This window comes from Ixodes scapularis, unplaced genomic scaffold (assembly GCF_016920785.2).
Source record: "Ixodes scapularis isolate PalLabHiFi unplaced genomic scaffold, ASM1692078v2 PGA_scaffold2__306_contigs__length_199485367, whole genome shotgun sequence".
In the NCBI taxonomy this organism is placed as follows: Eukaryota; Metazoa; Arthropoda; class Arachnida; order Ixodida; family Ixodidae; genus Ixodes; species Ixodes scapularis.
The window spans coordinates 74,044,140-74,070,308 of NW_024609857.1; the positions used below are offsets into that span (position 1 = coordinate 74,044,140).

General features: G+C 44.0%; 1 protein-coding gene across 2 annotated transcripts in view; it reads left to right on the top strand.

The window, feature by feature from the left end:
• LOC8034565 (solute carrier family 41 member 1) overlaps positions 1 to 26,169 on the top strand; it is a 60,076-nt gene that overhangs the window by 17,267 nt on the left and 16,640 nt on the right. The window contains exons 4-10 of one of the 2 annotated variants that reach the window (XM_029989891.4): positions 1,443 to 1,692; positions 7,509 to 7,781; positions 10,099 to 10,212; positions 13,432 to 13,576; positions 16,164 to 16,310; positions 22,761 to 22,905; positions 25,176 to 25,249. In XM_029989891.4, coding sequence (XP_029845751.2) covers positions 1,443 to 1,692; positions 7,509 to 7,781; positions 10,099 to 10,212; positions 13,432 to 13,576; positions 16,164 to 16,310; positions 22,761 to 22,905; positions 25,176 to 25,249 — 1,148 coding nt within the window. The remainder of the gene's footprint in view (positions 1 to 1,442; positions 1,693 to 7,508; positions 7,782 to 10,098; positions 10,213 to 13,431; positions 13,577 to 16,163; positions 16,311 to 22,760; positions 22,906 to 25,175; positions 25,250 to 26,169) is intronic. The other variant, XM_029989892.4, reaches the window with a different exon arrangement.

The following is a 26,169-nucleotide window of genomic DNA, read 5'->3' on the forward strand; positions in this document are numbered from 1 at the left end:
TGTCATACTTCGGCAATTAAACATTATTTAAAATTTTAAAGATATTTATTTGCTGCTCTAGGTTCAGTGTCTTGTACTCTTGCAGAAAGTATGTTTAGTTGAAAACGTTCAAATTGATGCAGGTCTTTTAAATTCACTGTTTCCAAACAAAACCCCTACATAGTAAGCATGGCAGCATAGCATTTGGAGGGTTCATACTCATGATATAGGGCAGTGGTTCCAACCACCGATGCTACGCGGACCCCTTGTGGATCAGCGGAGATGATGGAGGACCCTGTTCGTGGTGAGGGGAGGGGAAAGGTTTAAGTTAAATATAATAATTTATTTATTTATTTATTTCATGATTTATTATGATTTAATAAATGATGTAACTAAGGGCTAGTGTAAAGTAGGCCTCTCTTATTGACATGCACACGAGAAAACTCGCCTGGAAACTGAAACATTTCTTCTTGACCTGAATAAAGACACCTTTTATGCGAGACTTGACTGATGAAGGAGGTCTTCACGGACCCCTAGAATGACTTCGGTGAGCCCAAAGGGTCCGCGGACCCCCATTTGAAAACCACTGATATAGGGATTGATAAAGCCCACACATACCATAAAAAAATACTGCAGAAGCATCCACTTCGTTCAACCTCCCATTATTGGCATTTTTCAAACTAAGGAATTTTGCAAATTATGCGTTAAGTGCCCGATTTGACCGGACAAGTGCCTGATAACCCAGTTTTCTGTGAACGTGAGGTGGGCGCTTTCCCGGCATTTTGCAATAGTTTTCTTTGTTCTGATTATGCTTGGTGCTTTCATTATTTGTAACAAAGCAAAAAAGTAGGCAAAAATAAAAAAAAATAAAAACTTGAAAATAAAAAAGGAAAAGAAATAATTTTGAGAGCATCGGATATTTTGACGGAAGGCGCCGGCGTTTCTCCCCTTGTCTTCACTGCTGTAGGGTGCAGTAGCAAAACATCTTAGCTCTGGTGAAAAAGTTTTTTAGGTGGGGCATGCGATTAATATTAAGCCATGAACCAGTTTTATTTTTCTATAAAGGGGCACTGAACTCCCAAGAAACATTTTTCTTAATGTGTGAATAGGGCATATATTTCACAAAACAAACTTTCTCCAAAGAAAATATTTCGTAGCGCAATATTTACTTCACGAGACGTTTTTGAATTAAGAGATTCAGAAACACTATTTTGAGTTGCCGACCCCAAAATGGAAGCCCGTTTTAGAATTGCACAAATGAGTCTTGTGGCAGAAATATTGCACCAAAAACATTTTTTTTTCCAGGAAAGTTAATTATGTGACATTTGTGCCCTGTCCAGGCAGTTTTGAGAAATTTACTTTTCTGGGACTTCAGCATTTATTTAAGTGTGCAGTGTTGCAACATCCCTACTGCGTTAGACTCGGCTTGGTTGACCCCGTCCTTCCGTCTGCAACCATTTCAGGGCCAATCCCGATGCCTTGACCCTGCCCTTGGGGCCCCTGCAGCCCTCGCTGCAGGGCGGCGGCCGCAGCAATGAGGGCTTCAGCCGCACCCCTTCGGAGGCCCTGTTTGCGGCCACCCCGGAGGGCAGCATCTACTCGGAGAGCGCCGCCCTGCTCAACGGGGTGCTGCCGCGACTCACCACCCTCGAGGGGAAGCCTGGCCCCGAGCTGCTGCTCGAGGAGAATGAGCTGCAGGTGTGCGCTGGCAAGGTGGACTTCCTTCTCTGCGTTCATTCTATCACTAGCCACCTGCAGCGTCACCTTTCGAACCACAGCTACGACGCTACAGTACGACACTAGCCGAGAGTGCACGCTCGGCCCTTGTCCAATTCGTTTTCACTACCTTCTGCCATGAAAACAAAAGGCGCTCAGCTATGTAACTCTGACCCTACTGGTCGCTGCCCAAATACTCTCTGCACCCATTACGAGGATTTTCGATCTGTTAGCTCGAAATTAATGTAAATGAAAAGACTTCGGCTGGGAACTAAACTCACCACTCGCCCTTGTTATTGACCCACCTTGTTTGGTGCAGTATGGCCACTGTTGCTCTTGCGCCATTAAAACCGTAAACAACAACGACGTTATGTTATTTGTGCGCAACGCGATGATTCACTGTATATGTGCTCTGCAGGAAAGTAGCCACAAGGGCCTTGTTCATAAATAGTGCGGCTATTACTCGAGTAAATACGGTATGTTTGTGCAGAGCCTTTCTTTACCCAGCAATGAATTTCTGCATCTGTGCAGCAACAAAACAATTTGAAATTTGCAAAGGAAGCACAAGATGCCAATTATTTTCTTTCCAAAATACAGTATAACCCCGTTGATACGGTTTTCAGGGAACCGTAGAAAAAGAAAACAACATATCATCCGGGAAAATGTAACAAGCGATAATGCTGTTGGTGGGGCTACAGATGTGACAGGAAGCAACCCTCACTCTAAGATTTACTCTGGAATGACTTTTTGGGGTTCGGAGAACTACCATGATAGTTACCATGTAGCTGGGCATTCTTTTTCGGCACAGTTGTTTACAACTTGCAGTCAACCTATACCATATCTACCCGATTAAAGCGCGACCATGATTGCTACCTCGAGGGGCAACTTTTCATATTGCTCAGTGGGGAAAATAGAACCACGAATGTTGTGCGAGGCTAATAGAGGAATAAAACGGTACCTTCATTTTGCTAGAAATCGTTTCCAGCATGATTTCTGACAAGTGCACTCATTCACGTCAAGTAGCGACCAAGTTTTTCCCAGCTCTTGCTCCACTCCCGAAGTCGAAACGAGCGTCACACTGAGCTCGCTGCATTTCCATCATTTCCATCAAAACGTCCGACAGGAACGGAATTCGTTAAGATCTAAGAACTAAAACACGCACTAGAGACTAGTGCATTAAAACTTTGAAATCTTCGAGCTGGTGGAGCTATCCTAAACGAACTCTGATTGTGTCATCACTCTCTCACTAGCCGCTATGGGTTCGGATGCATTTGGATTTGGATTCGACTAGATAATTTGAAGAATCCAGCTGAGAGGTCGTAAGGCATACTTTGCCAACAGAAGACCGAAAATCCGCCGCGCGCAGCCAAGGAGCGAGGGTTCAGGAGCGCCGAGGGATAGATTTTGGACGTAACAACCGGGAAATCAAACATAACAGACGGGAAACTAGTACACGTATCTATGGGAATTAAACGGTACCAGCGCTTGAGAACGTAACAGCCGGGAAAACATATAAACCGGGAACGTATCAATGAGGTTCTACTGTAGTAGACATTTACAATTAAGGCACGCATTCAATCCAGTCTCTCACAGGATTCGATTCCTAGCAGACGATTCACATTTTCTTTGTTTTATTAGCAGGTGATGTTAGGCATTTTCTTGTTTTATTTCCATCTGCGAATGACACCTTGTAGCAGACAAACCCTATTCTTCTCTTGTGTAAGCAGACAAGCGGTTTGCTGACGTCATATTGGCTCGCTTCGTGGAATATCTCGGTCTTGCTTTCACGGTGTCTGTCATCTGACCCCTGCTGAAAGTGTGCAAGTGTCTTTAAACGTGAGAAAGACTTTTTGTAACATAATGCAGGGTTGTAACATAATGCAGGGGATGAATTTTGTAGCATAATGCTTCTAATAATGCAGGGTTCTGACAGCTCCTTGAAATCCTTGAACACCCTGGATTTCGATAAAAGCCTTTCAAGGGCCCTTAAATATTCTTGAAAGTTGCAATAATCCTAGTACTCCTGAACATCTGGAGATTAATGATATGTTTTTTTACAAATTACAGCGGTTTGAGAAGTTCACCAGCTTCTCTTGACTCGTCCAAACTGCGGGGATGCATGTAGTGGCATGCAAGAAAATCGCGGGGGAAAAGCGCTAGTCTCCTGTGTTGGCAACAGACATGACAGCATAGTAGTTCTTTTCCGCTTGTCATCAGATTCTAGCCACTGGAGAAAGCTTTATTTTTTCTTCTAAATGTGCCTGCTCCGTACACGAAAAACGTATCTGACAATTTTAATCAGACTGGGATTGTATCTCACATTTTTCATTGCAAAGCCACCAACTCTGGCATAAATTGTCACGATTGCGTCATGCATCATGCGCCCGTTTTAAAGGGCGCTTCAATTCAATCCCACCCAAGGCATCTCGTGTTATTGCCATTTTTGCTCTGTGTTGCCTTGGATTTTGTCTTCTGATGCCCTTGAAATTCTTGAAAAGTCTGAATTTTGCATAAAGATATTTGTATGAAGCCCAGTAATGTGTCTCGAAATTAGCTTCCGGGATTTATCTTTTTATCAGACACCTTTTGTATTCATACACATTCCTCAATGCAGCATTGGGTTGTAGGTGCATCACGTCCCTGCATCCATCTTGCAGCACCTGCATTTCTCATGCGCCATTGTTCAGGAAACCTCGCTCGTTGTGACATGGAGCTCTTGCTTAACAGGATATTGTATGTGCACAAGTTTTAGCTATGCATATTGACATAAGCGAAACAGGAAAGAGAAACAATGAACTGCCTAAGTAAGTAGATCTTCATTCTGGTGCACACAGATCCAGTGACGGAGTTTCAAGAGCTATGGTGATTACACGATCGGCGTTGGTTGTGACGCAATGCACTTACCGTAAAATACCATTCAAGCGCCCACTTATACTTTGGAGATAATCTGGGCACTTGTCCGGTTATCAATTTTACATATAAATGTTCTGTGCATATTTTCTGAGATCTTAGAAATTTTGGTAATGGGCGCTTAATGTGGAATGGTGATTATGGCAAGATGCATGCAGCGAGCATGTCGCTGTTCCGTACATATCTCTGGGCATAGAACGAAATCGGGGTAGCGTAAAAGTGAAACATGATGAATGAATATCTTAATGCCTGTTTCCTTTTTATATACAGTTGAACCTCGATTTAGCGAAGTCACCGGGACCCCCTAATTATTTCGTTAAATCGGGAACTTCGTAAAGTCGAGAAAGACATTCTTTGGATTAGGCTGCGTGGGGAATCCGAATTTGTTCGTTAAATCAGGAAACTCGTAAAATCGGGTTTCGTTAAATTGAGGTTCAACTGTATTCTACAAATCGGTGTAGCCTCTAATAATGACCTTCAAAACTGCAAGTGCAGCATAATTCATCAGTCCATTAAATAAAAACATCCTTAACACGTCTTAGTTATTAGCCGTCTCGTTATGGGGACAATTGTCTCCCCTTACAATGTCTGCCAAGCCCAGCAAAAATGCAGAGCAAATTTTATCCATTTAAAAGTTGGACAACCCCTTTTCTAAACAACATCTGTATCGATTAAGAATGAATATCCTCTAGAGTAGAGTTACAGTAATTATTCGAAAGTAGGTCGACCTCATTATAAACAATGCCTGCACATGTATTTCTCTGCAACGCTCAAGAAGAGCTAATCATTGCAATTTGCCGAAGAGGTCCAGCGAATGACAAGACACTGACGATGTTGGAACGCAGAAATAAGATCTGTATGGATCGCCTTCTTTTTTTCTCGTTCCCCAAAGGTTATTTTTGTTTTATTATTTGCCTGGCTCCTTTAGTAAGGTTTAATGATTGAGCTTCGTGGGTTCTGCAGTAAAGTAGACACACAGGCGTCTATTTTCCTCTTTTCGCCTATTTTCGAATAAATATTGGACTTCATTTATGACAATGCCTATTTCTGCCTGTACTCTACATAGGCTTGATCCAAGACATTCCTTGGGCTGTTTCCTTCTCGAGCACTTCACATAGCTTGCAGTGAATTTACCCCCAGGGAGGCAGAGACTCCCTGTTCCACCAAAACCTGCACCAGGCATTTTTTTTTTTTTTGTAAGTTAGTTTTTTTAGTGCATGCATGCATGCATGTTTTTGGGGTCCTTACTATAATCAGTGACAGGTCAAGAATTCAGGGGAAGCTGCTCCCACCTTTTTCTACTTCAACAGAGCAAATGCTAGAGAGAAGGTGACCTACTCTCCAGCGTTCTCTAAGTGAAAAGGGGTGGGACCATTTATGGCCTCTTATAGAGACTCACCTTTTTCGCATGGGCACACAGGTGCCATGCAATGTCGCACAGTTCCTTTGGCAGGGTGGGGCACCCTGTGCTCCACTTTTGGCTTAATTGAGATTGTTCACTTTGTTCACACTACTCTGAAAACTGTGAATGGGAGCTTGATTCTTTCCAAGGTTGTCCTAGTGCGTGAGCATCCATGCAACATTTGTGTGAGCTGCATTTTTTAGCAAAAATAGCAGCCCACGCTATTTCGATTCATTGGGTCTCTGAACGTGATTTGGCTTTTGTTGCTAGATGGGACTGAAGATACAGATGTGACTTGTTGGGGTAGGAAACATATGTTCTTGAGGAGCATTATAGTCTTCCTTGCTGATGTGGCACTCCGGCCCACGATTTCATTTATCATCCTGCCCAAGGCTGGTTTCCCAACTGCCTGCTAAAATGCTTTGCACACCAGCTGTGCAGCAGTTATGGCTAGAAGTCACAGTTGCCCGGCTTTGTCATGTTTGACAATTTTATTTATTTCCCGAAATATAATCTGTTGCGAGCTTGTAACTTCATTCAATCTACCATATTTACTCAAAACTTTTCCGCCGCTTGTGAACTTTTTCATGTAGCGTATTATATTAGTCTATTGAGTGAGCCTAGAAAATTACAAGGTGCAAAAAGTATTTGTTCCTCAGTGTAAACCTACACTGGATTCCGGACTTTTGAAACATCATGCTCACTGTTGGTGTGTAGACATAATTTTTGGCTAAGCATTTCTCTGGCTAGGCTTCTGCATTTGTAATCTTGGCTATGTCTCTGCCTTGCAAAAAAATAGACATTTGGAAACTACTCAGAGTGCCGTGAAAATTACTCGAAAAGCACGGTATCGTGGTAATAAAAGGATTATACTCCATTTTATTTTAGCTCGGCGAATGGTAAAAGTTACAATCTCGTTAAGCCAATTGGAGCATCGATGTGAGACACATGGCAATGTACCATAGATTGGCACTCCCTCCGTGAAGAGCTTTTGCATGCTTTGCCACTCAATCGCTTTATTTGTCTCTCGCGTTCTGTAGCTTTCATCATTAGCCAAGAAGTATAGCAGACACCGTTGAAATGGTTTATAGTGGACGTCTGCTAAACTCCTTGGCAAAGGTAGGAGCAGACATCATTGAAACGGAGTATCCCAGGTAAAAATCAGTGCACATTATGGAACTGGTTCCAGCTGGAAATGAGACAATCCAGCTGGGTCTATCTGGAAATGAGACGATCCAGCTGGATCCAGCTAAGACCAGTTTTATAATCTATCTGTAAGTGGACTGATTTACACCTGGACAGCAGACACCTGCTACTCTTTAGCAAAGGGCAAGAGAAGACATCATTGAAATAAATTATAGCAGACGTCTGCTATACTACTTTGCAAAGTGTAGAAGCGGACGTCCTTGAAAGGCAGCATAGCAGACGTCGTCGAGCCTACTTTGCGGCTACTCCGGCTCAATCAAGTCGGGTCGTGACTGTGTGGCATCCTTCCACGCAGGCGGTACTGGGTGCCGGAGACCACCCGCTGGCGCCCACAGCGGCGGTGTACATGGAGACGACGGAAGGCCCGGTGGAGGTGATGGAGGAGGAGGAGACGGTGATCACCAAGGAGCGGCTGCGGGTGGTGGCCGTCCAGGTGTTCATCCCGTTCCTGACGGCAGGCTTCGGCACGGTCGGGGCGGGCCTGGTGCTGGACGTGGTCCAGAGGTGGCCCGCCTTCGTCCACATCTCGGAGCTCTTCATCCTTGTTCCGGCCCTGCTCGGGCTCAAGGTTAGCCTCCCGGACCACCCGGCACCCTTTCCAAACACAGCGGCATTTCTGAGCGAACCCTGTGCATTTTCGCGTCTGTGGCTCGGTTCGTAGCCAACAGAGAAAGGGACATGCATCTGTTATATACCTCCTTTAATTATGCTTAAGTGGGGAATAATGCGTCGAATGGGATGTCACAAATAAAAATAACAGATGAATGTGAAACTGAAAATGAATGTGTAGTAAGGCATACTTGTGCCTTCAAACTTGAAAAGAAATGTACCGGCATCTTGCGCCGGCGAGAGAATAACTGTAACGAAGCAGCTCATTGCGCTGCTTTTGCACAAGTGGTACGTTCAAGACTGTTCCAAACCAGAACACAAAATGAAGGCGGAGAATGGGCTGAAACTTTTCAGAAGTGCACGATTGAGAAAAGAAAGAAACGGCTCGAGCGGGGTTCAAACCCCGTTTCTCCGCGAGCTGGACATCCCTTTATCTTTTGTCTGCCTGTAACAAATGTAAGTATGTGCACTATGTGCCACTGGGAGTTCTGAATTGTTTTTGTGCCTCTATGCCTCGACTACTGGGCCCATTCTCGGCTGTCTTTGAATGGTTGCAAAGAAAAGTCCCCGCCGGTCTTCCTTTGGATCCAGTTCGTGGGTTTGTCATTTTGTTTAGTTCTTTTTGTTTGTGTGTGACGAGTCTGGGGCGGCTACTAAATGATCTGGACGTCAGATAAGGTTGTGAATGTAAACATTGCCTCCTTGATGTTTTTTGACCGGTGCAAACAAACAAACAAAGCTTCCGACACACCGAGCAAAAGTCTGCGTCGAAGTCAAACGCACATTTTCCTCCACCAGATCTTGTGCAGTCGACTCCAATTTTCATAACTTCATCTTAATGCATTCAAAACTCGTTTCGTGTGTTTAAGTAATGTGAAATAAATCATGCGTTCGGTGACATTTAGCACGGCACTACTAAGCAAACGTTACGTATGGCGAGGTGGTTAAGTTGTGTTTTGAAGTTGTTGTTGTTTTTTTTATTGCCAATCACTTAATGGGGGGGACACGTCCTAGAAAAAACAATTTCTTTGGCATCGGTTCACTGATGCTAAAGAAAAGGTAGAGGTTGGAGTACCTTGAACAGAACTTTTCTCCATTCCACTTTTGGCATAAATTGTACCTTAGGAAAACTATTGTTTTGTTATTAGGTAACTTGGATTCATTTTTATGAGTTTTTCTAGGATGAAATTTTAAGGGGAAGATAGTATGAGCTTCTATTTTTTATTTTTATCATTTTTTATGCTCAAGAACTAAAATTTTGGGCAAAGAATGGGAATCTCAAAAACAGTATTTTTGTTTATGTGGCTTTTTTGTCATGAAAGATGGTATGATATAGAAATATAGCTCCATAGCTATCTGGTCTGAACTGCCCTAGAGCAATATAACAGGTGAAAACGACATATTTATAAGTAATTTCAAAACGATAGTTTTCCTGTGCGGACACACCCACTTTCATCTTTGAACATTTTCACTTTTTTTTTTGTACTTCACGCAGGTTAACAAAATTTGGCAGAATGTTATTAACAGAAACAAGCCCTCTAAATGTCACCTAAATCAGACAAGTGGTTCAAACATTCACTTTTTTAGAAAGTGTCTCCCCTTAAAAAATTTGGTTATAAAAATTGCATCAATTGGCAATTGCACAACACCTGTTATCTGAAAAAATATGCGATGCGGGCTGCAAGTGAGGTAATAAATTTTTTATCGCCACTTTCTATCACCTTTTAGGCTGAACCTCCCAAGTCCAAACTTTGGTCAGTTGTTTGCGGTGGCAAGTTTGGCAGGAGCTGTCAAAGTAGTAGTGCAGTTGATATTTTGATGGCAAACGTCAAAATTATACGAAAAGCATTTTTTACCTCTTTGGGAGGTTGCATCACAAACGTCAAAATAATAGTCAAATTTTTTTTGTCAGGGAATGTCGAAATAGTTGCTGCCAGAACAAATGCATATTTTTAATACAGAATGGGATTTATCAGCTGAATTCCTCCGAAAAAACCATCACGTTGCAGCGTTACCTTCCAGCGTCAGATTCCAGTGTTACATTTTACACCGCAATGTCACGTGACATTGGCTGATGTCATAGAGTCATGTGACCTCCCGATGGCGTTGACTTCCCGACAGCATATGCCCAGCTCATTTGCAACATTTTCTTCACTCTCCGGTCTTTGTCGGTATCATCGAGCTCGCGTGATCTTGTTTTTCTGTGTCGGAGGCACCCCGAAACGCGCCTTCCGTCCGATTGACGCAAAGTGGTTGCGGCTTCCTCGCCGACGCAGGGAAATCTGGAGATGACCCTGGCGGCGCGGCTGTCCACCCAAGCCAACCTAGGCAACATGGACACGGGGGCCGAGCAGCTGGCCATGACCACCGGCAACATGGCCCTCATTCAGGTCGGTCTCCTTGGCTTCCCGGAATGCGTCTCTGATTGGTGCGTTTTCCTCGTCTTCAAAAGTGGTCGCTTAATTTCTGCCCAAATACGTCACGGATGCGTCGTGCGGTCGCCCGCCGCGATCTTCAGCTCGACAGTTCGCGGAAGCTGCGGCAGCCGGGGATTGGAGCGGCGCGACGGCGGCGATGCTTGTGTTTGCTTGCGCCTTCTGCCGTAATGTCTACCTGCCATGACGTCGTTTGTTGCCACTTCGGGACCAGTTTTGTTTCTCAGACGGCATAGGACGCCGACCACACCAGTCGAAGACGCGTTCCAGGCACTGTGGTTCAACGGGACTGGCATTTGGGAAACGGAGTGTACGAACCTGGGACGTGTCGACAATGTTCCGGGTCGATTGAAGCACGCAGCAGTAAAAGATGGTAGTATGGTGGTGTTGTAATTCCTATTCTTGTTCGTACGCTCGGAAACTTAAAAAATATGCACCCCCAACTTTGAAGCATCTATTTTCTTTTTATACTATACCAGGGTGTCTAGTGACCGGGAAAACCGGGAATTGTCAGGGAAATTTTAATTACCGGGAAAAATCAGGGATATTGTCAAAAAGTGAGCCTTGTCAGGGAAAATGAGCTGTAAATGCCATCGAGTTTTTTGAGCAAAGGCTTGACAACTTGGGGGCAGAAAAATAGGCAATTCATTCTGTTTAGAGTGGAGCGCGGGCTCTGCTCACTTGATGTAGAGTATGCTACTTGATGCAAAGGGAAGAGCCGACAAATCCAGTCCAAGCCTTGGATTGGATTGAATTGAAGGCGCGACACTAGGCTAGATTCAGTTAAAGCTACTAGATTTAGTAACAAATGGGAAAGTCTCAGACCGTAATTTAATCCAAACCTTAAGCCAAAAGTGTGCATCTGGTGGCCATGCTGCCATTCAGTTATTGACATGTGTGATTGAACGTCGGGTTTCATCGCGTTTCCGGAAGTGGCCTCTTCGCTGACGATGTCGGCGGCAAGAAAGTGCTCGTTTCTCCGTGGTGGTGAACTCGAATATTTCGAAATATGAAAGTTGGATTAAGCCCGTGCAAAATGATCCTTAATGTGCTCAATGCTCAATGCCTTATGTTGTAATGGTCTTATATACTTAACTGCCTCTACAGTGGTCAGGGAATTCCACCTGAAATTGTCAGGGAAAACCTGGAAAAGTCAGGGAATTTCAAAATAACGGATTGCTAGACACCCTGTATACTTCTTTACCTCGCCTGCTAATTATATTTTACACCATAAACTAATGTCTGATCTTGGAAACTCTTTAACCACCCTACTAAAGTTCCAAATGGAACTTTAGTTTATTTATTTTAAAAAGTCAAAATTATGTTTTTCTGCTTGTGCTGAATACGTGATAAACGACGCAATATGCCATTTTTATTATTAATCAACCTCAATGTGTAGCTGAGAACAGTCCAAGGACACTCGCAATTGACTGCATGAGGCAAAGTGGTTCGTTGATATTCTTCGGCAAGAGTGACCTCCTTTGATTTTTCACAATATTCTCTGCGGCGCTAAATGGGCACTCAAACAGTGTTGAAGTGGCCGGGATACATGTAACCTTTTGAGCTTGTCTGGAGTTACAAATCCTGCCCCTACAGTTTACTTTAGGTTAAAATTTCACCTAAATTTTGTTTTTCATACAGGTGTTCTCGGTTACATCTGCGTGGTGACAGCGTTTAACTCTTTCTTTTTGTTTATCAGAATTTTACCGATTAAGTGGTTAAACAAATTAATCGCGATATAAACATTAATTGATTCATCGGTAGGTTAAGCTATCAAATTCCCAGGCCTAATTTTTATATAAAAAGTGAAAGCCGTTTACAAATCCCTGTAACGCCGAATTGGAGCGCAGCTCTTGAGGAGGAGGAGTGAAGGGTACTGAGGGGAGGGTAGACCCCTCCTCCTCCCCTCATTCTTTAATATGCTCCGGGGGGGGGGGCGGTCACGTGACCTCGGGGGGGGGGGGGGGTGTCACGTGACTTCGGGGAGGGGGTCACGTGACCTCGGGGGGTCACGTGATCTCAGAGGGGTCACGTGACCTGGGGGTCACGTGGGGGTCACCTTGGGGTCACGTGACCTTGAGATGACCTTGGGGAGGAGACCACGTGACCTCGGGGATCACGTGACCTCAGAGGGGTCACGTGACTTGGGGGTCACGTGACCTTCAAAGGGTCACGTGGGGTCTTGGGGTCACATGACCTTGAGATGACCTTGGGAGGGGTCACGTGACCTCGAGGGGTCACGTGACCTTGGGAGTCACGTGGGGTCACGTGACCTTGAGATGACCTTGGGAGGGGTCACGTGACCTTGGGGGTCACGTGACCTTGGGATGACCTTGGTTACGGCGACGGCGACGCCGCTCAAGCCGGGAACGGGCCCCTAAGAGCTGCGCTCTAATAAATAAATTACAACTCGCGGGGTAGCCCAATGTGGGTGTCGATGAAATCAAGAGCATGAATAAAGAAGTAATTCTTTAGGTCAGTTACCAAGTAAAACAGTGAATTGCAGCTGTGGCGCTCTGCCGCTTTGTGCAGACCAAGATGTTTCTGATGTAGGCCTCTATTTGTAAAGAGTGCCAGGCCTGTTTGAAAAGTGCTTGTGAGAGCAATAATTACAAGCAAAGAGTGATGCCACTGAGTAACCACTGTACTGAAATAATGGTACATTTCTCAACATCACTATGAGCTAATTATAGGACATACCCCATGTCCTATAATTAACTCATCGCTAAAGAAGAGTTGCAGAAGTGTTTCCTCCCTCTCTTGCATACTTTTGTCACCAATCAAATACACTTTAGTTATACTTCAAACCCCACCACGAGTGTTTGCCATCAGCGCAATCTCAGTCTGTAAAATACGACCTTGAGCAAAATACTGCACAACTTGCGACCATCCACTTTAAAATCACAGCAATGCTGGCAGGTTGTGCCCAGCAAGGCTTGCTATTCTTAGACACACCGTTTTTAATCCCAAACCTTTCACCACACTGGTTGTCGTTGCTGCAGTGAAAAAGCAGATTCCCGTATACTGCACATTCTTTCTTGCGATCCTGGACACGGCAGCTGGTGTTTGTCATGTCTTGCACAAGGCTTAGCTCTGCTCATTTCAGAAGTCAGTTCTGATCAAAATGATGTTTGTATGTTCCTATAGCATGCTCGTCTCATTGAATGGTTCCAGTGCCAGGCGACAGTGGTGGCCTTCCTGGCCTCGCTGTTTGCAGTGCTCATGGGCTACGTCACCGAAAGCCGCTTCGACACCGGCAATGCAGTGCTGCTCTGCGCCAGCAGTATGGTGACCGCCAGTGTGGCCAGCCTCCTTCTCGGTGAGCCGCCGGTCTTCGTTTCTCTTTTGGTGGCTGGCAATTTTGGCCTTAAAAAGTAGTTCTCAAGTGTAGAAAATGCAAACAGAGTTTCAGCTTGGGCGTTAGCCCTTGGTGTCCGGTACCAGGCACGTAGCCAGGGGTGTTCAGGTGTGGTTCTTCTGTCCAAAATTTTAATTTATTATATATATACAGTCGCCGACCGATTATTCGGACCTAGCAGGAACCGAAAAAGCGTCCGAATAATTGAGCAGTCCGAAAAATCAGCAGAGTGAAAAACTTGCCTTTATTGCTTCAAAGTGGGCTTAAAAAAGCCATAAATAGTGCCTTGCTTCGGGTTATGCCAGTGTGTCTTGTTTTAGGTTACGCCTCCGTTTGCGTTTGGCAACTTTCTGTTAGCTTGAGAGTCGCTGCCTTCTTTTCTAGCGTTATGGTCAATACTTTCTGCGATTCCTCACAACACATTGCGGCGGCGGAAGAACAGATGGTCAATGACGTCTAAGCCAGCATAGTCCGAAAACACAATTCACCAAAACGAGGTCGAGATGAGGCGCAAGTCCACGACTGCAATGGCAAACTAACAAAGCAAAATGGTGACACCAATGATGATGATAGTGATGCACAGCTAGGAAAAAAAAACAAAAAAACATACAGCGCCACCTTGCGGTAGGACTTAGCAGTACTCAATGAAGCCTGCCAAACCAAGCCAATCCATGTGCAGCCAACATAGAATTCAAAATGGCCGCTTCCGCTGATCGCTCGCGACAATTTTGTCCGAAATATTAAACGTTTGGAGTTCAAGCTGTCTGAAACATCGGTCGTCAATATGCACTACTTCTATCGGGTAGATCATGGTTCCTCCTTTAAGTTTGAAATATTAAGCAAGTCTGAATTATCGGCGTCCGAAAAATCGGTCGGCGACTGTAATATCATTTCTAGTACCGGTTTTAGGGTTCTTACATGTTTTGGATATGCTCATGTTTTGTCCTGCTAAAATAAAATCGGTCATTTGTTTTGGATGAAACTTTGAGTGGGGTTTCCTTCGGTACAATAAAAAAAACTACCATATTTGCACAAAGATAACGTGACCACGAATATAACACGAGGGCAGGTTTCGGTGCCCTTAAAAAGAAAAAAATATTACTATTATAGCGCGAACCGAGGCGCGTCAATTTCTCGTACTCGGGGGCATAGCAGAAGTGAAAAGTCAATGGAAATAGAAGAAATATCAGTTCATGTTTTGACTGCACTCATCCTCACTGCTCATGTCCTTCCGTTTACAATCCACTTGGCGACTACGCAGATAAGGGCACTTCCTTGTCTGGTAGTTCTTTTTTTCTTCCTCGGCAGCCCACAATCCAAACAAGGCAGGAAGCAGAAGTACCAACACACAAACACCAGACCACTCTGGAGCAGAAACTAAATAATGCGCAGACAGAAAAAAGACTGCTGAACCCGATACACGATCACACATCTTGGTCTGGTCCCTCTGCATAAACAAATGCCTCGTGTTGCACGATTTTGAAACGTGGTCAGTGATCTTGGCTTGGCTTGTGCTGACTTGACTTGGCCCGGCTTGGCTTGGCTCAAATTGGCCAGTGCCCGCATTCCCGCATGGCCCGCGCACGCTGAGTTTCTGCGGCGTGCGTTTGTTGTACAAACACAAAAGCGATAAAAATGCTTTTTTATGTTTTTTATTTAGCCCTCCACGTGGCCCAATAGCTAATAAATTCCCTTCCACACCCCCACTTCTTTTCCCACCGGTTCTTTTGCATTGAGCCGGAGGGATGGCTTTCTCCTCTGGCTTTCTCCAGACTCGCGCGCCTCGTGGCTGAACTCAATTCCGAATATAACACGAGGTGCGTTTTGGAGCACGTAATTTCGAAAAAAAAACTCGCGTTATATTCGTGCAAATACGGTATATGGTTTCTTCTTTTTGATGTCCTTCTAGGTCTAGACTGCCTCTGTGGCTTCAATGTTCCGTTTCAGCCTCCCTAATGCAAAAAGGAAGGTTTGAACCCCGGTTGGTCTCTTTGCCAAGGTGTCCTTAAGGCGTTGTTGATAGCTAGGGTTCTGTGTTTGCGGTAAATACCAATAAACCCCAAAAATTGACTCCTGATTCGGTTTGATCAAAGTTGGGAAAAACCGAAAACCCGCGATTGAGGCTGTCCTGTGTAAAGAGAACAGAAGCTCCACGGAGAGGAAATATTCATGTGCAGCTTCATTTTATGTTTTGACCCGGAACACCAACCATAATGAACTGTGTACAATGCTGCTTCTTGCTTCGGAAGCACTCGTCTGATTTCTTTGTCTTATCGGCACGAGGAAGTTTTTCAAGTTTTTTGTTTCGAAAAACGTCCTCGAACCCCGGAGGTTGAGGGATCCCAACCTCACATAAACCCCGGTATTTCGGCCGACACCTTGATACCTAAAACCTCCGAATCGGTGGGAAGAAATATACCCAGGAAATGCAAAACTCTATGTATATGCTCGGTTGTCTTGCAGTGCAAAACTGCAATATTTCTTTTTTTCTCTAGGTCCAGCGCGTCATCTCACACTTTGTTTCACTGCGCCTCATGCATGTGTGCAGGGTCCCTGATGGTCGGGGTGGTGATCTTCTCGCGCAAGTGCCACCTGAACCCAGACAACATTGCGACACCCATTGCGGCTTCCCTGGGCGACCTCACCACCCTGGCTCTGCTGGCCGGAGTCAGTAGCCTCCTCTTCAACACCATGGGTGAGCACGCCACCGATCACAGTTACTTTGGTCAAACGTCCATTCACCTCTAGAGTAAAGAATCTCAACCGCCAACATTTTGGGGATCCCTTCTGGATCGGCAGAGGTGACAGGGGACCCCATCCACCGTGGTGGAGGGTGGGAAGGACTACGACGATGAAAGGATGAATGAAGGAAACTAAATCCGTGCAAACCAACTTTGAGGCTCTAAAACGGAAAATAATCAACCATACTCTCTCGGCGCACAGGGTTTGGTCTGTTCAGCTTTGTGAGACAGCCAGCATCAATACAAGAAAATAATAATAATTATTGAATGGCTCGACGGTTGAGGGCTTCAGGCACTGTAATTTCCCAAGGAGGTCTCTGGGGACTTTGAAGGGTCTGCAGACCTCCATTTGAGAACGGCTGATCTAAACCAAAGTGCCCGTCGCCCATCTACAGATCTCGAGGTCGCGGGTTAGAATCCCAGCCGAGGTGCCCGTAATCTGACGGGGGATTACTGTGGACCAGGCCGAGCTTTTGGTTGCTATTCAAAAAGACCCCCAGGTGGTCGAAATTATTCCTCAGTCCTTCGTGGGGCATGCCAGATGATCTTTGATGGTTTGGCACAAAAAAACCCAAAATTTGACTTTGACTTCAGTCGATTGTCGTGTGGAATTCAACCTGGACACTTGTCAATTGTCATTTCGCAATGCCAGCATTTGGCCCCAGACCCCGAGTAGTATTGAGTAAAGTTGCGTGCAACATTGTTTGTTATTTAGAGGGTCAAAGGGCAGCCAAACCACTCCTACTGGTTGTTAGTAGGGGCTGCAAATATTCTAAATTTCAAGAATGAATATTATAATATTTTCGATATACAGCTCATATTCGATTTAATCGTAACTTATCAGTACCGTAAAACACCCAGTCTGCACGTTTTTCGGTGGATGGCACTAACGCAATGTACAGTAGAGCCTCATTCATATGTTCCCGGCTGATAAAGTTTCTCAGCTGTGGCATTCATGCATGCCTGTCTGGTACAAGTCCCATAGGGATATATTTGTCAGCTTCCAGCTTGTTGTGTTTGTATTGTGGTTCTTATGTCCAAAACCCGACACAGCTGATACGAAGCATTGAACAGCTCGGCCGCAGCCACCTGAAACCAAAGAATATCAATCTAAAACTAAATGTGTGTTATTTCGACCACGAAACAGACAAGTACCTAATTTGCTTCAAATAACTTTAGGGTCTTCAACACTTCAAGTGGTAAAGTCGGTAAAAATATTGGGCGTTTATTTCACTGAATCGTTGTCATGGAATGAGCACGTTGATTATATACATCAAAAAGTTTGTAAATCTATTGGTCTCCTTTGTAAGAATCGGGATGTCTTTCCAGCAGGTGTTATATTACTTTTATATTATTCTTTGATTTACACTCACTACGTGTATTGCCATTTAGTTTGGGGCCAAACAACGATACAAAATATAACAAAACTACTGCTAACCCAAAAGACGGTTCTTCGAATTATCGCAAATGTACCCTTCTTGCACCCTTCTCGGGAGCTCTTTCTTAAACATAACGTCATTCCTATTGACCACTTGTACCAATTTTGCCTGCTGGTGATGTGTAATATGGCATTAAAACATAATATTTCTTCCCTTTTCGCACTGTCGGGCTTAGCAAAACTAGACCATAAATATGTCACATGTCACGGCGAAATTTGGAGCGTTTCAATACCTCATACGAATTACGGCTTTACATCATTAAAATATGCATTACTATCTTTACTCAATAAACTCGAAGCCAATGGTATCAGCATCTATGGGACATCAAATCGGATGTTGGCAAAAATCATATTACAGACGGCATAATTTTTACCTCTTGTGCCTGGAGTTTTTGTATCTGTGGTGAAACTTGTTTCTACTTTAAAAATATTCGTTTTGATGCATTCAAGCTGAGTGCAACAATGTGAATAGTCGTTATTGTGTTTTAGTGCCCATTTTTGTGTTTTCGTTCCGTTTCCAATGCTGCTTTCCCGCCAAAGTGTGTTAGGGCGCCAGGACCTCGTCAAGCTGCAACCGCAGCTTTTTGTCCTGACGTCCTCCTGTTTTGTATCAACCAGAATGGGAAATAAAATACATTATTATTATATCAATGAGCGAAATTTGCAAATTTGTCGAGCCAATCCGTATGCTTCCCTGAATCATCCACTGCTCCTAACACACAAGTGCAGAGTGGAGAAGCTTGACACCCACACCGGTGAAATCGAGTGCTGCACCAGAAACTGTTTTACCTTTTTAGTATCTTTAGGCGAAAATTACTACCATAATATCCCGAGAGGTAGCCCACCTAAAATAAATAGAAAATAGGGTGAAAATAACGGGGCGAGGGGGGGGGGGGGGGGGGGGGGGGGAAAACTGACTTTCAATGTGCCATAAAAAAAGAAAAAAAAAAAGTGCTAGTTTTAGATTTTGTGACCCTCGTAACTTGTGATCGCAGGAAGGGGTGGTGAACCAAAGTCAGCCTTCTCAGTCAGCTATGTTCCCTTATCTCTGTCGTGGTTAAAGGAGCTGTGCAACAGTTTCAGTGCTTTGCTTAAATAATTTGGGAGTTGGTGTCTCGACCTTTCTGAAGTAAAGAACAAAAAACCGCTTTTGCCTGCATGTCCTAGGTTTTATTTTAGAAATTGACAAAGGTTGAGGTTTTTGGCACCTCTTAACTCCTTCACTTTCTTCCGAGTCACGTTGCTGTGACATCAATGGGGGCCGCGCGGGGTTCCTGTAAAGCTCTCTCTCTAGAGCCATCAGTGAGCAGCGAGAACTCATCCGCTCGCGACCGCGTGACCACGTGCTGGCGGGCGCAGCGCATCCGGGTCCGGCCATCCCCGTCCGGCCCTGTCCCCCTCCCCCTCCGGCTTCTGGCAGCTGTTCCGCTGTTCGCGGTAGCAGATAGAGCTGACGGTTTTGTGGACCTAGGATAGATGGCGCCACAAAAACCCCATATAATGAAAGTTTTGTCAATGATACCAGCTTTTGACGCATTTATATTTATGTTGGAACGACAAGATTTATAGAAAAGTTACCTTTTATCGAGCAGGTATTCGCACAATTTGCTATCTTTCTACAAAACCCCCATTGACGTCATGACGCGTGTTTCTTACGGGTGCCGCTTGCGGCTGCAAGTCGAGGAATATTCTAATTTTTGCCTCGCGATTACGTGGCAGAATCGCAACATTTCGAAGGAAGGAGGTGGGTTTTCTGTCCCTTGTGGCAAGACGAAAAATGTCAAGAGTAGAAGATGCCAATTCTTTCAACATTTAAAATCGTTGCACAGTTCCTTTAAGTGACATTGTTTTTGCCAAAATCACCATTGGCCAGAGCCTTCCAATTACTAGAAGTGGGCTACCTTTCGGTGTTTCTGGAAAAATAGCAAATCGTGCCAAAAATAGGGGTGGGCCATCTATCGGGGGTGGGGCATCTTTTGGAATATTACGGTACAGGTTAAATGAAAAATAAAAATTCTTTAAATATAACTGTCTTTCTTGGTGACTTTATTTTTCATGGGCCAGGAGCAACTTGGAAAACTCAGTCGCCCACACAAAGGGCCAACGAAAACTGATACACGGGGTTATAGACCAGATCGGACCTAGTTGCAAAATACTGAGCCGCAAATGTACCACTTCTTAAGATGGAGGTTTGGGCGAGTTGGCTGTTCATGATTTAACTCTTTCCTGACTGTGCCCATAGGCCATCGAACACTGGTGATCTATGGTTTCCAAGCGCCGTCAAGAAATTAAATTTTTGTGCGGAGAATGATGTTCCACAATCTCGTAGGTAGCCGAAGAATTGTAGTTTCAATCTCGGCGTAGGTTTGAGCCTTGTCGCAAGCTGGTGGGCTGTCAAAAATAGTCCTAGGGCCCTGGGAGGCACTTGTCTACATGGTTAACTGCTTATATCAGTCTTCGGAACAAAGATGGCATTATTTACATAATTCAACTGTATTGTGGCATATTTTTTAGACCTCAAGAGCTCTGAGGACACTTTAAATTATGTTATTGGCATTGTTTAAAGAACAACTCCGCTTCATTTTTGTTTTTCAAATAACAATGCAGTCCTCCTCACTATCACCTAGGAAGACCACCCATCAAATATTATGACCTAGTTTTGTCCAAACGTTTCTTAAACGGTCCGGCAAACTTTGCAACTCGTCAAGTGGCCGAAATCGGCTGACCCGAGCCGGCCAATTGAGGTGTAACCAACATCGCAGTCAAGGCTGCGGCGCGGGCGTAGCCGACATTGAGCGAAATGTCATCGCCGCTTCCCCTTTTTGCTTGTTTTTACTTCTCCAGGCGAGCATAATGGGTAATGTCAGCAACGTTCCCTCTCGGCGCACAGTGGCGTAACTGCTGCCTTTATTTGTGTTTAAATGCCCATTAAGAAATACAAGGGCTGCTGTTCATAATCAATTTAATTTACCACCATGTAAAAATGTTTATGGTCGAAGACTTGTTGAATTCAACGGTGAATTAATTTGGAATGATATACCCACGGATATTAAGCAGAAATCTAACTTTTTGCCTTTATTAAAAAGTTGCTTTATAACATTCAAGGTTGATGACCTAACCATGTCATCTCGTACGCAAGATATTTGTATCTGATGTAACGTTTGCTTCGTGCCGCACGGTGATACGTAGTTTGTGATTGGACCCGATACTAGCCATTGTGGCTATGGGTCCAAACAGTTGTTGAGTAAATAAATAAATTTGAGAATTAAAAAAAAAAAAAAAAAAAATCTGAAATCTGAATGGGCCTGCGCAGCACGCTTCTTGGGAGCTGTCGAACCGTCTCACCATGATCCTGCCGTTAGCGCCGTCTCCCGCGTCACAACTGCCGTCGTCGTCTTACCGTTTGTGATTATTGTCTCAGAGTTTTGTTCACACTACGGACAATACGTGCGCAGACTTATGCCGCAGTTGTGCCAATGTCGTTGAATGTCATAGACACCACACCAAAGCATGGTGAAGAGCGCTGTGGAGATGACACTTGCACCAGGCACACACCCGTCATTTTGTAGAGGATCACGTGACACCTCGTACCACGTGATAGCCATGTTCTTGGTGGCCCGAGGCCAATGTTGCTGGACTTTTGATTTCTGTTTGTGTATGAAATTAGATGTAACAATATATATCTCATTTTTCGTGAAGCAAATGGCATAGTGTCTTTTACTAGTGCTTTTTAATGGGAAATCCCTTATTATCAATTGAGCGAAGTTGCCCATTAACAGATTGTTGTCGGTAAGCATCACTATAATTTCCAATGCTGTCCACAGCCGGCGTGTACGTTTTATGTTCCCAACAAGGTGGACAAAAATGCTAAACATGAAGGAACTGAAATTGAGGCTGTGACAAAACCAAGGTACAACACAAAGAAAGCATTCTGCTGGGGATGTGAGGTGTACTATCTGCATTTCACCATTATAAACATTCCTTCGTTGAAAAGTACATGTGTTACAGAGGCTAAAGGCCGGTTCACACTGTTACAACCAACTACGATTGAGTCCGACAAAACGGGGTTTCAAGCCGCTTACGATCGCCACTGTTGCTGCGCAGCGCAGTCTTAAGTGATCACAAGAGGCTTAAAACCGGGTTCTGTCTGACTTAGTCGTAGTCGGTTGCAACAGTGTGAACCAGCCTTAATTCTCCCACGAACCAAAAATAGACAACGTCAGAGTACACTAATTTTCAGAAATAATAGATATGGATGTGGTGCACATTTTGTATATTCAAAATTTTTCATTTATTTGTCGTTTAATTTGAATAGTTCTAGAAGTGTCTGCGTTTATATACCTTCCACAGATACATTGTATTTTCAAGAAATAAAATTGTAACATCTTTTTCCACATTATAGCGAACTCAGCTTCTTTTGAAAGAAACAGTAATGGCCGCATTTTGATGTGTCATATTGCCCCATACGCAAGTTAGTCAGGAAAGAAAAAAATCTTTTGCATGAATCTATTTAAAATTGCTACCTTTCTCGTGGTCAGGAAAGAGTTGAAGGTAACAGCACAATAAATAACTCGCACACTCGGACCACACGCACACCAACAGTGCGTGTGGTTTGAGTGTATGAGTTATCTTTTACACTGTTACCTTTAAGTCATGAAATGTACCATTGTTTGCAGTGTATTTGATGAAAGCTGTAGAAAAGCAAATAAATTGGGTCTTTTCATTAATCAATTACAGAGATGAGCTGGCAATCAATCAGACCAGTCATAAGATTTAACCCCCCTGCCTCACAAAAGCTTATAAATATTTTATAACCAGAGGGGAAGAGTTATAAAGGAAAATGGGATTTGTGGTAGAAAAAAAAAGAAGTAAACAAAGACGCAGTAAATGAAACAACTTTGTTTATTGTTTAACATTGCTACGAGTGCATTAATTTCTGTGCCATTGTTTTCCCCGGGCGTTGCAGACCTGGTGTGGCTGTCTCCGCTGGTGGTGTGCGTGTTCCTGGCCTTCATCCCGCTCTGGGTGTACCTGTCGAGGCGCAACCCTTACACCAAGGACGTGCTGTGCACCGGATGGGTGCCCGTCATCTGTGCCATGGGCATTTCGAGGTGGGGCATCCTTCCTGAACTTGGCGCTCGAGGCTGGATGGCCAAAATACCTATCCCCTTTTTTTGTTTGCGAGGTGAAAAGTCATTTTATCACGACCCTTCCTGAAGCGTCGTACCATTGTATAAATTGCACCTACATATTTTTACAGTCAGCGCGGTGATACTGCTTTGATAAGCCTGCTTGTGTGTGTTGTGATGGCAATATATACGCAAGCAGGAGCCAGTTTCACTGTTCTTTCCATTGAATGAAACGAAAAATATAACCCTTGTGGCACATTTCCACATCTAAAGTTCATACCTATAAAAAAATGCATACAAGTCATGTTGCTACATAAAATGCACCAACAAAAATTTAGGGAAAAAAAAAAAAAACATTACATATTGTATTTACTTGCAGATAGAACACATTTTCTTTTCCAAAAAATTTACAGATATTTGGGGAGGGTGTTCATTATGCATGGTAAAATTTTTGCATTTACGCACTTCGCGAAATTATCATTTTAGGTGCCAATATGATCTGGCAGGGTACTGTGGCACGTCTCCACTGATGGAGACGTGCCACTGTACTCTGCCCTGTAAATTTCAAACCCTTTTTAGGGTGCTTTCAGCATGCCTTTTTCCAAAGGAGAAGTGCCTTATGAAGCTCACTCAGCACTAAGAGCGACGCAACCGTTTTTAGACCTAACCACTTTCACGATTTCACTGTCCGGGGCTGGGCAATTTCTCGACCCCAGCTTCATTAGGTGTGCTCGCCGCTCGGTTCCACTGTTGATCACTTCTGCAACTACACACTTGCAGCCATGAGAGCGTGTACTGCTATGCTTAGCTTGGCTTGACTTGGCCTGGCCGCTTGGCGGCAAAAGAAAATTGGCTTGGTGGCTAGCTGAGTTGGATTCAGTTCGAGACTTGTGGAGCCGAAAATCGGAGGTGCATTCATTACACGAGGGGGAAAAGAAAAAACTCCAACTATTGGAGTTTTTGCTTTTGAATTCATTTTGCAAGTGCGTTCATTATGCGAATAAATATGATATACATAGAAAAATATGATCTAGATCAAGCAGCATCACATTCTCTGGACGTCATGGTCTGTGGACAGTGACAAACCCTCGTGGGACTTCGATAGCGGTTTTGCATACATGCGTTGAGTGCACTTTGTTTTATAGGGTAGGTGGTGGTCAGCAATCTGTGTGGTAGAATCGGCACCATGTTAGTTTTTAGGTATCTGTTTGTTACTTATTTTGTTTCATACGTTAGAATCAGGGACGCATCAAAATCTGGCGTTTACGTTATCTGACAGTACTGGCCGCTTTTAAGTCTCTGATGCAGTTTTGGGCCACCTCTTCTGTTTAGTTACATTTTGAAATGTCACAAGTTAGTCTCTCGAAAGCCCTCTGGATATCTAGGTGACAAATAATTGCATGGCACCTATGGAGACTTTTCTTTGGCAAAAAAACTTCTCGTTTTATTCGACCCTGAGGTAATGAGGAATTGTTGCATGTCACAATGTGAACCTGATTTGTAGCTTCCGTCTTTTTGTCTTGCCTACTGCAATGTTTTCTCATTGAGCAGCAACTGAGCTTGTCATCATCATTTCTGTGCAGCTTTCGAGAAAAATTCTATGTATAATTTCATAAGTGAAGAGTGTGCATGTGCCAAGATACTCGAGCATGCGGGTGCCCATAGCTTTGGCTTTGTAGTCTCGGAGAGTAGTCCTCATGTATAAAGCTACTCTACTTACCTACTAAAAATGTGATTGAAGTTTGTGCCGCTCCCCTTTCTGAGCGGAAAAATCTGGAGCACAGAATTCAGCGGAGGCGCCGGCGGTGTGACAACTGGTGCGTGTCAGCCATTCGCAAGCAGAGGCGCCACCGGCGCCTCTGCTGGATTTTGTTTTCCAGATTTTTCCCCTCAGAGAGGGGCGTGGCACAAACTCCTATCATATTTTTGTTAGGGAAATAGACGTCGCACGAGCATAATTTTTTATTTCTGGGATGCTAAGATCCCATAAAATGAGTTATCACCAAGAATAGGCAATCTCAGAAACGTCTTTAGTGCACCTTTGAGGGTTGATTGTCTTTCTATTGCTTTATATTCAGGTGTTCATTATGGTGCTTTTAAGCTAAAGACCTACCTGTCTCTTTAAATGGGATTTTATTTTATTTTTTTCTCTCTTTTGCACTTCAGCTTTTGGTCCCATCACCTGATTGAGTAAACTGGCCAAGTTAGGTTTATGGCACTTTTTTCCAAGCACTTTTTTCTTTTTCTTCCAGTGTTGGTGGCTGTATCCTGGATGCAGCAGTGACCAGGTTTAGCGGTCTTGCAGTCTTTCAGCCTGTGATAAATGGTAAGCCTCCTAAATACTGTCTCCTCTGCGGTGGCTTGTATGTGCTAGAGAGAGCTTTACTGCCTATTGCTTAGAGGCCGTTATTTACGTCTTTTTACACTGTTTAGGAGGAAACAGGTTAAATATACTTTAAAGGAATAAAGAAAAAAACTGGTTGACTCAACGATTTTAGAATTCAAAAGGAGCACTAACTGTTTTCGCGCCGTTTACAGCTACATTTTTTCATGAGAACCTTTTGAAAAGAGAAAGGGTAGGGACGTGGAAGAGGAAAATCTAGCACACAGTGGGCTTCTGTAAGTTATGCCACACCGGGTGTGAGCATGTCGCTGCTGCACATTGAAATGAAGGAACTGTGAAAAACTGTTGCACTGTAGTCATCTATCACTGGACTTAAATGAACCGTGAAAACCTTGTTGCACTATAGTCATCTATCATTGGATCCACCTAGCTGTGTCTTTGCCACTTCCCCCAGATGCTTCTTTCTATTGGTGAGCAATCACATAACGGTTTTGTGATGGTTCATATTTCTAATGCACACGATGGAGCACGATGTCAGAGAGGCGTATGGTCGGCATGGGCATAACCTAAACTTTTGATTAAAAGATTGCTTATAACTAGGCCATACACTTGCCTGTCTTAACTGAAAAACATTGATAAGCATCTGCCGGTGCCAAAAATACCAAATCGGTTAAAGCCGAAAAACGTTGATATTTGCAAGTAGTTGCTCTAAACGAGGGCTGTTTTGTCAAAAAACCTTTCCTTCTTAGACGTTTGTCGAGTGCATACCCTTACCTAGAATCAAGCACCTGTCAGTCCTGAATCGGTAGAATCACTTACCTTGGAGACATTGGTTAGGTCATTTAGCCGGTCACCACAGATTGTCAGAATTTCTTCGTTCTATTCAGGTAAGAGCCTGACGA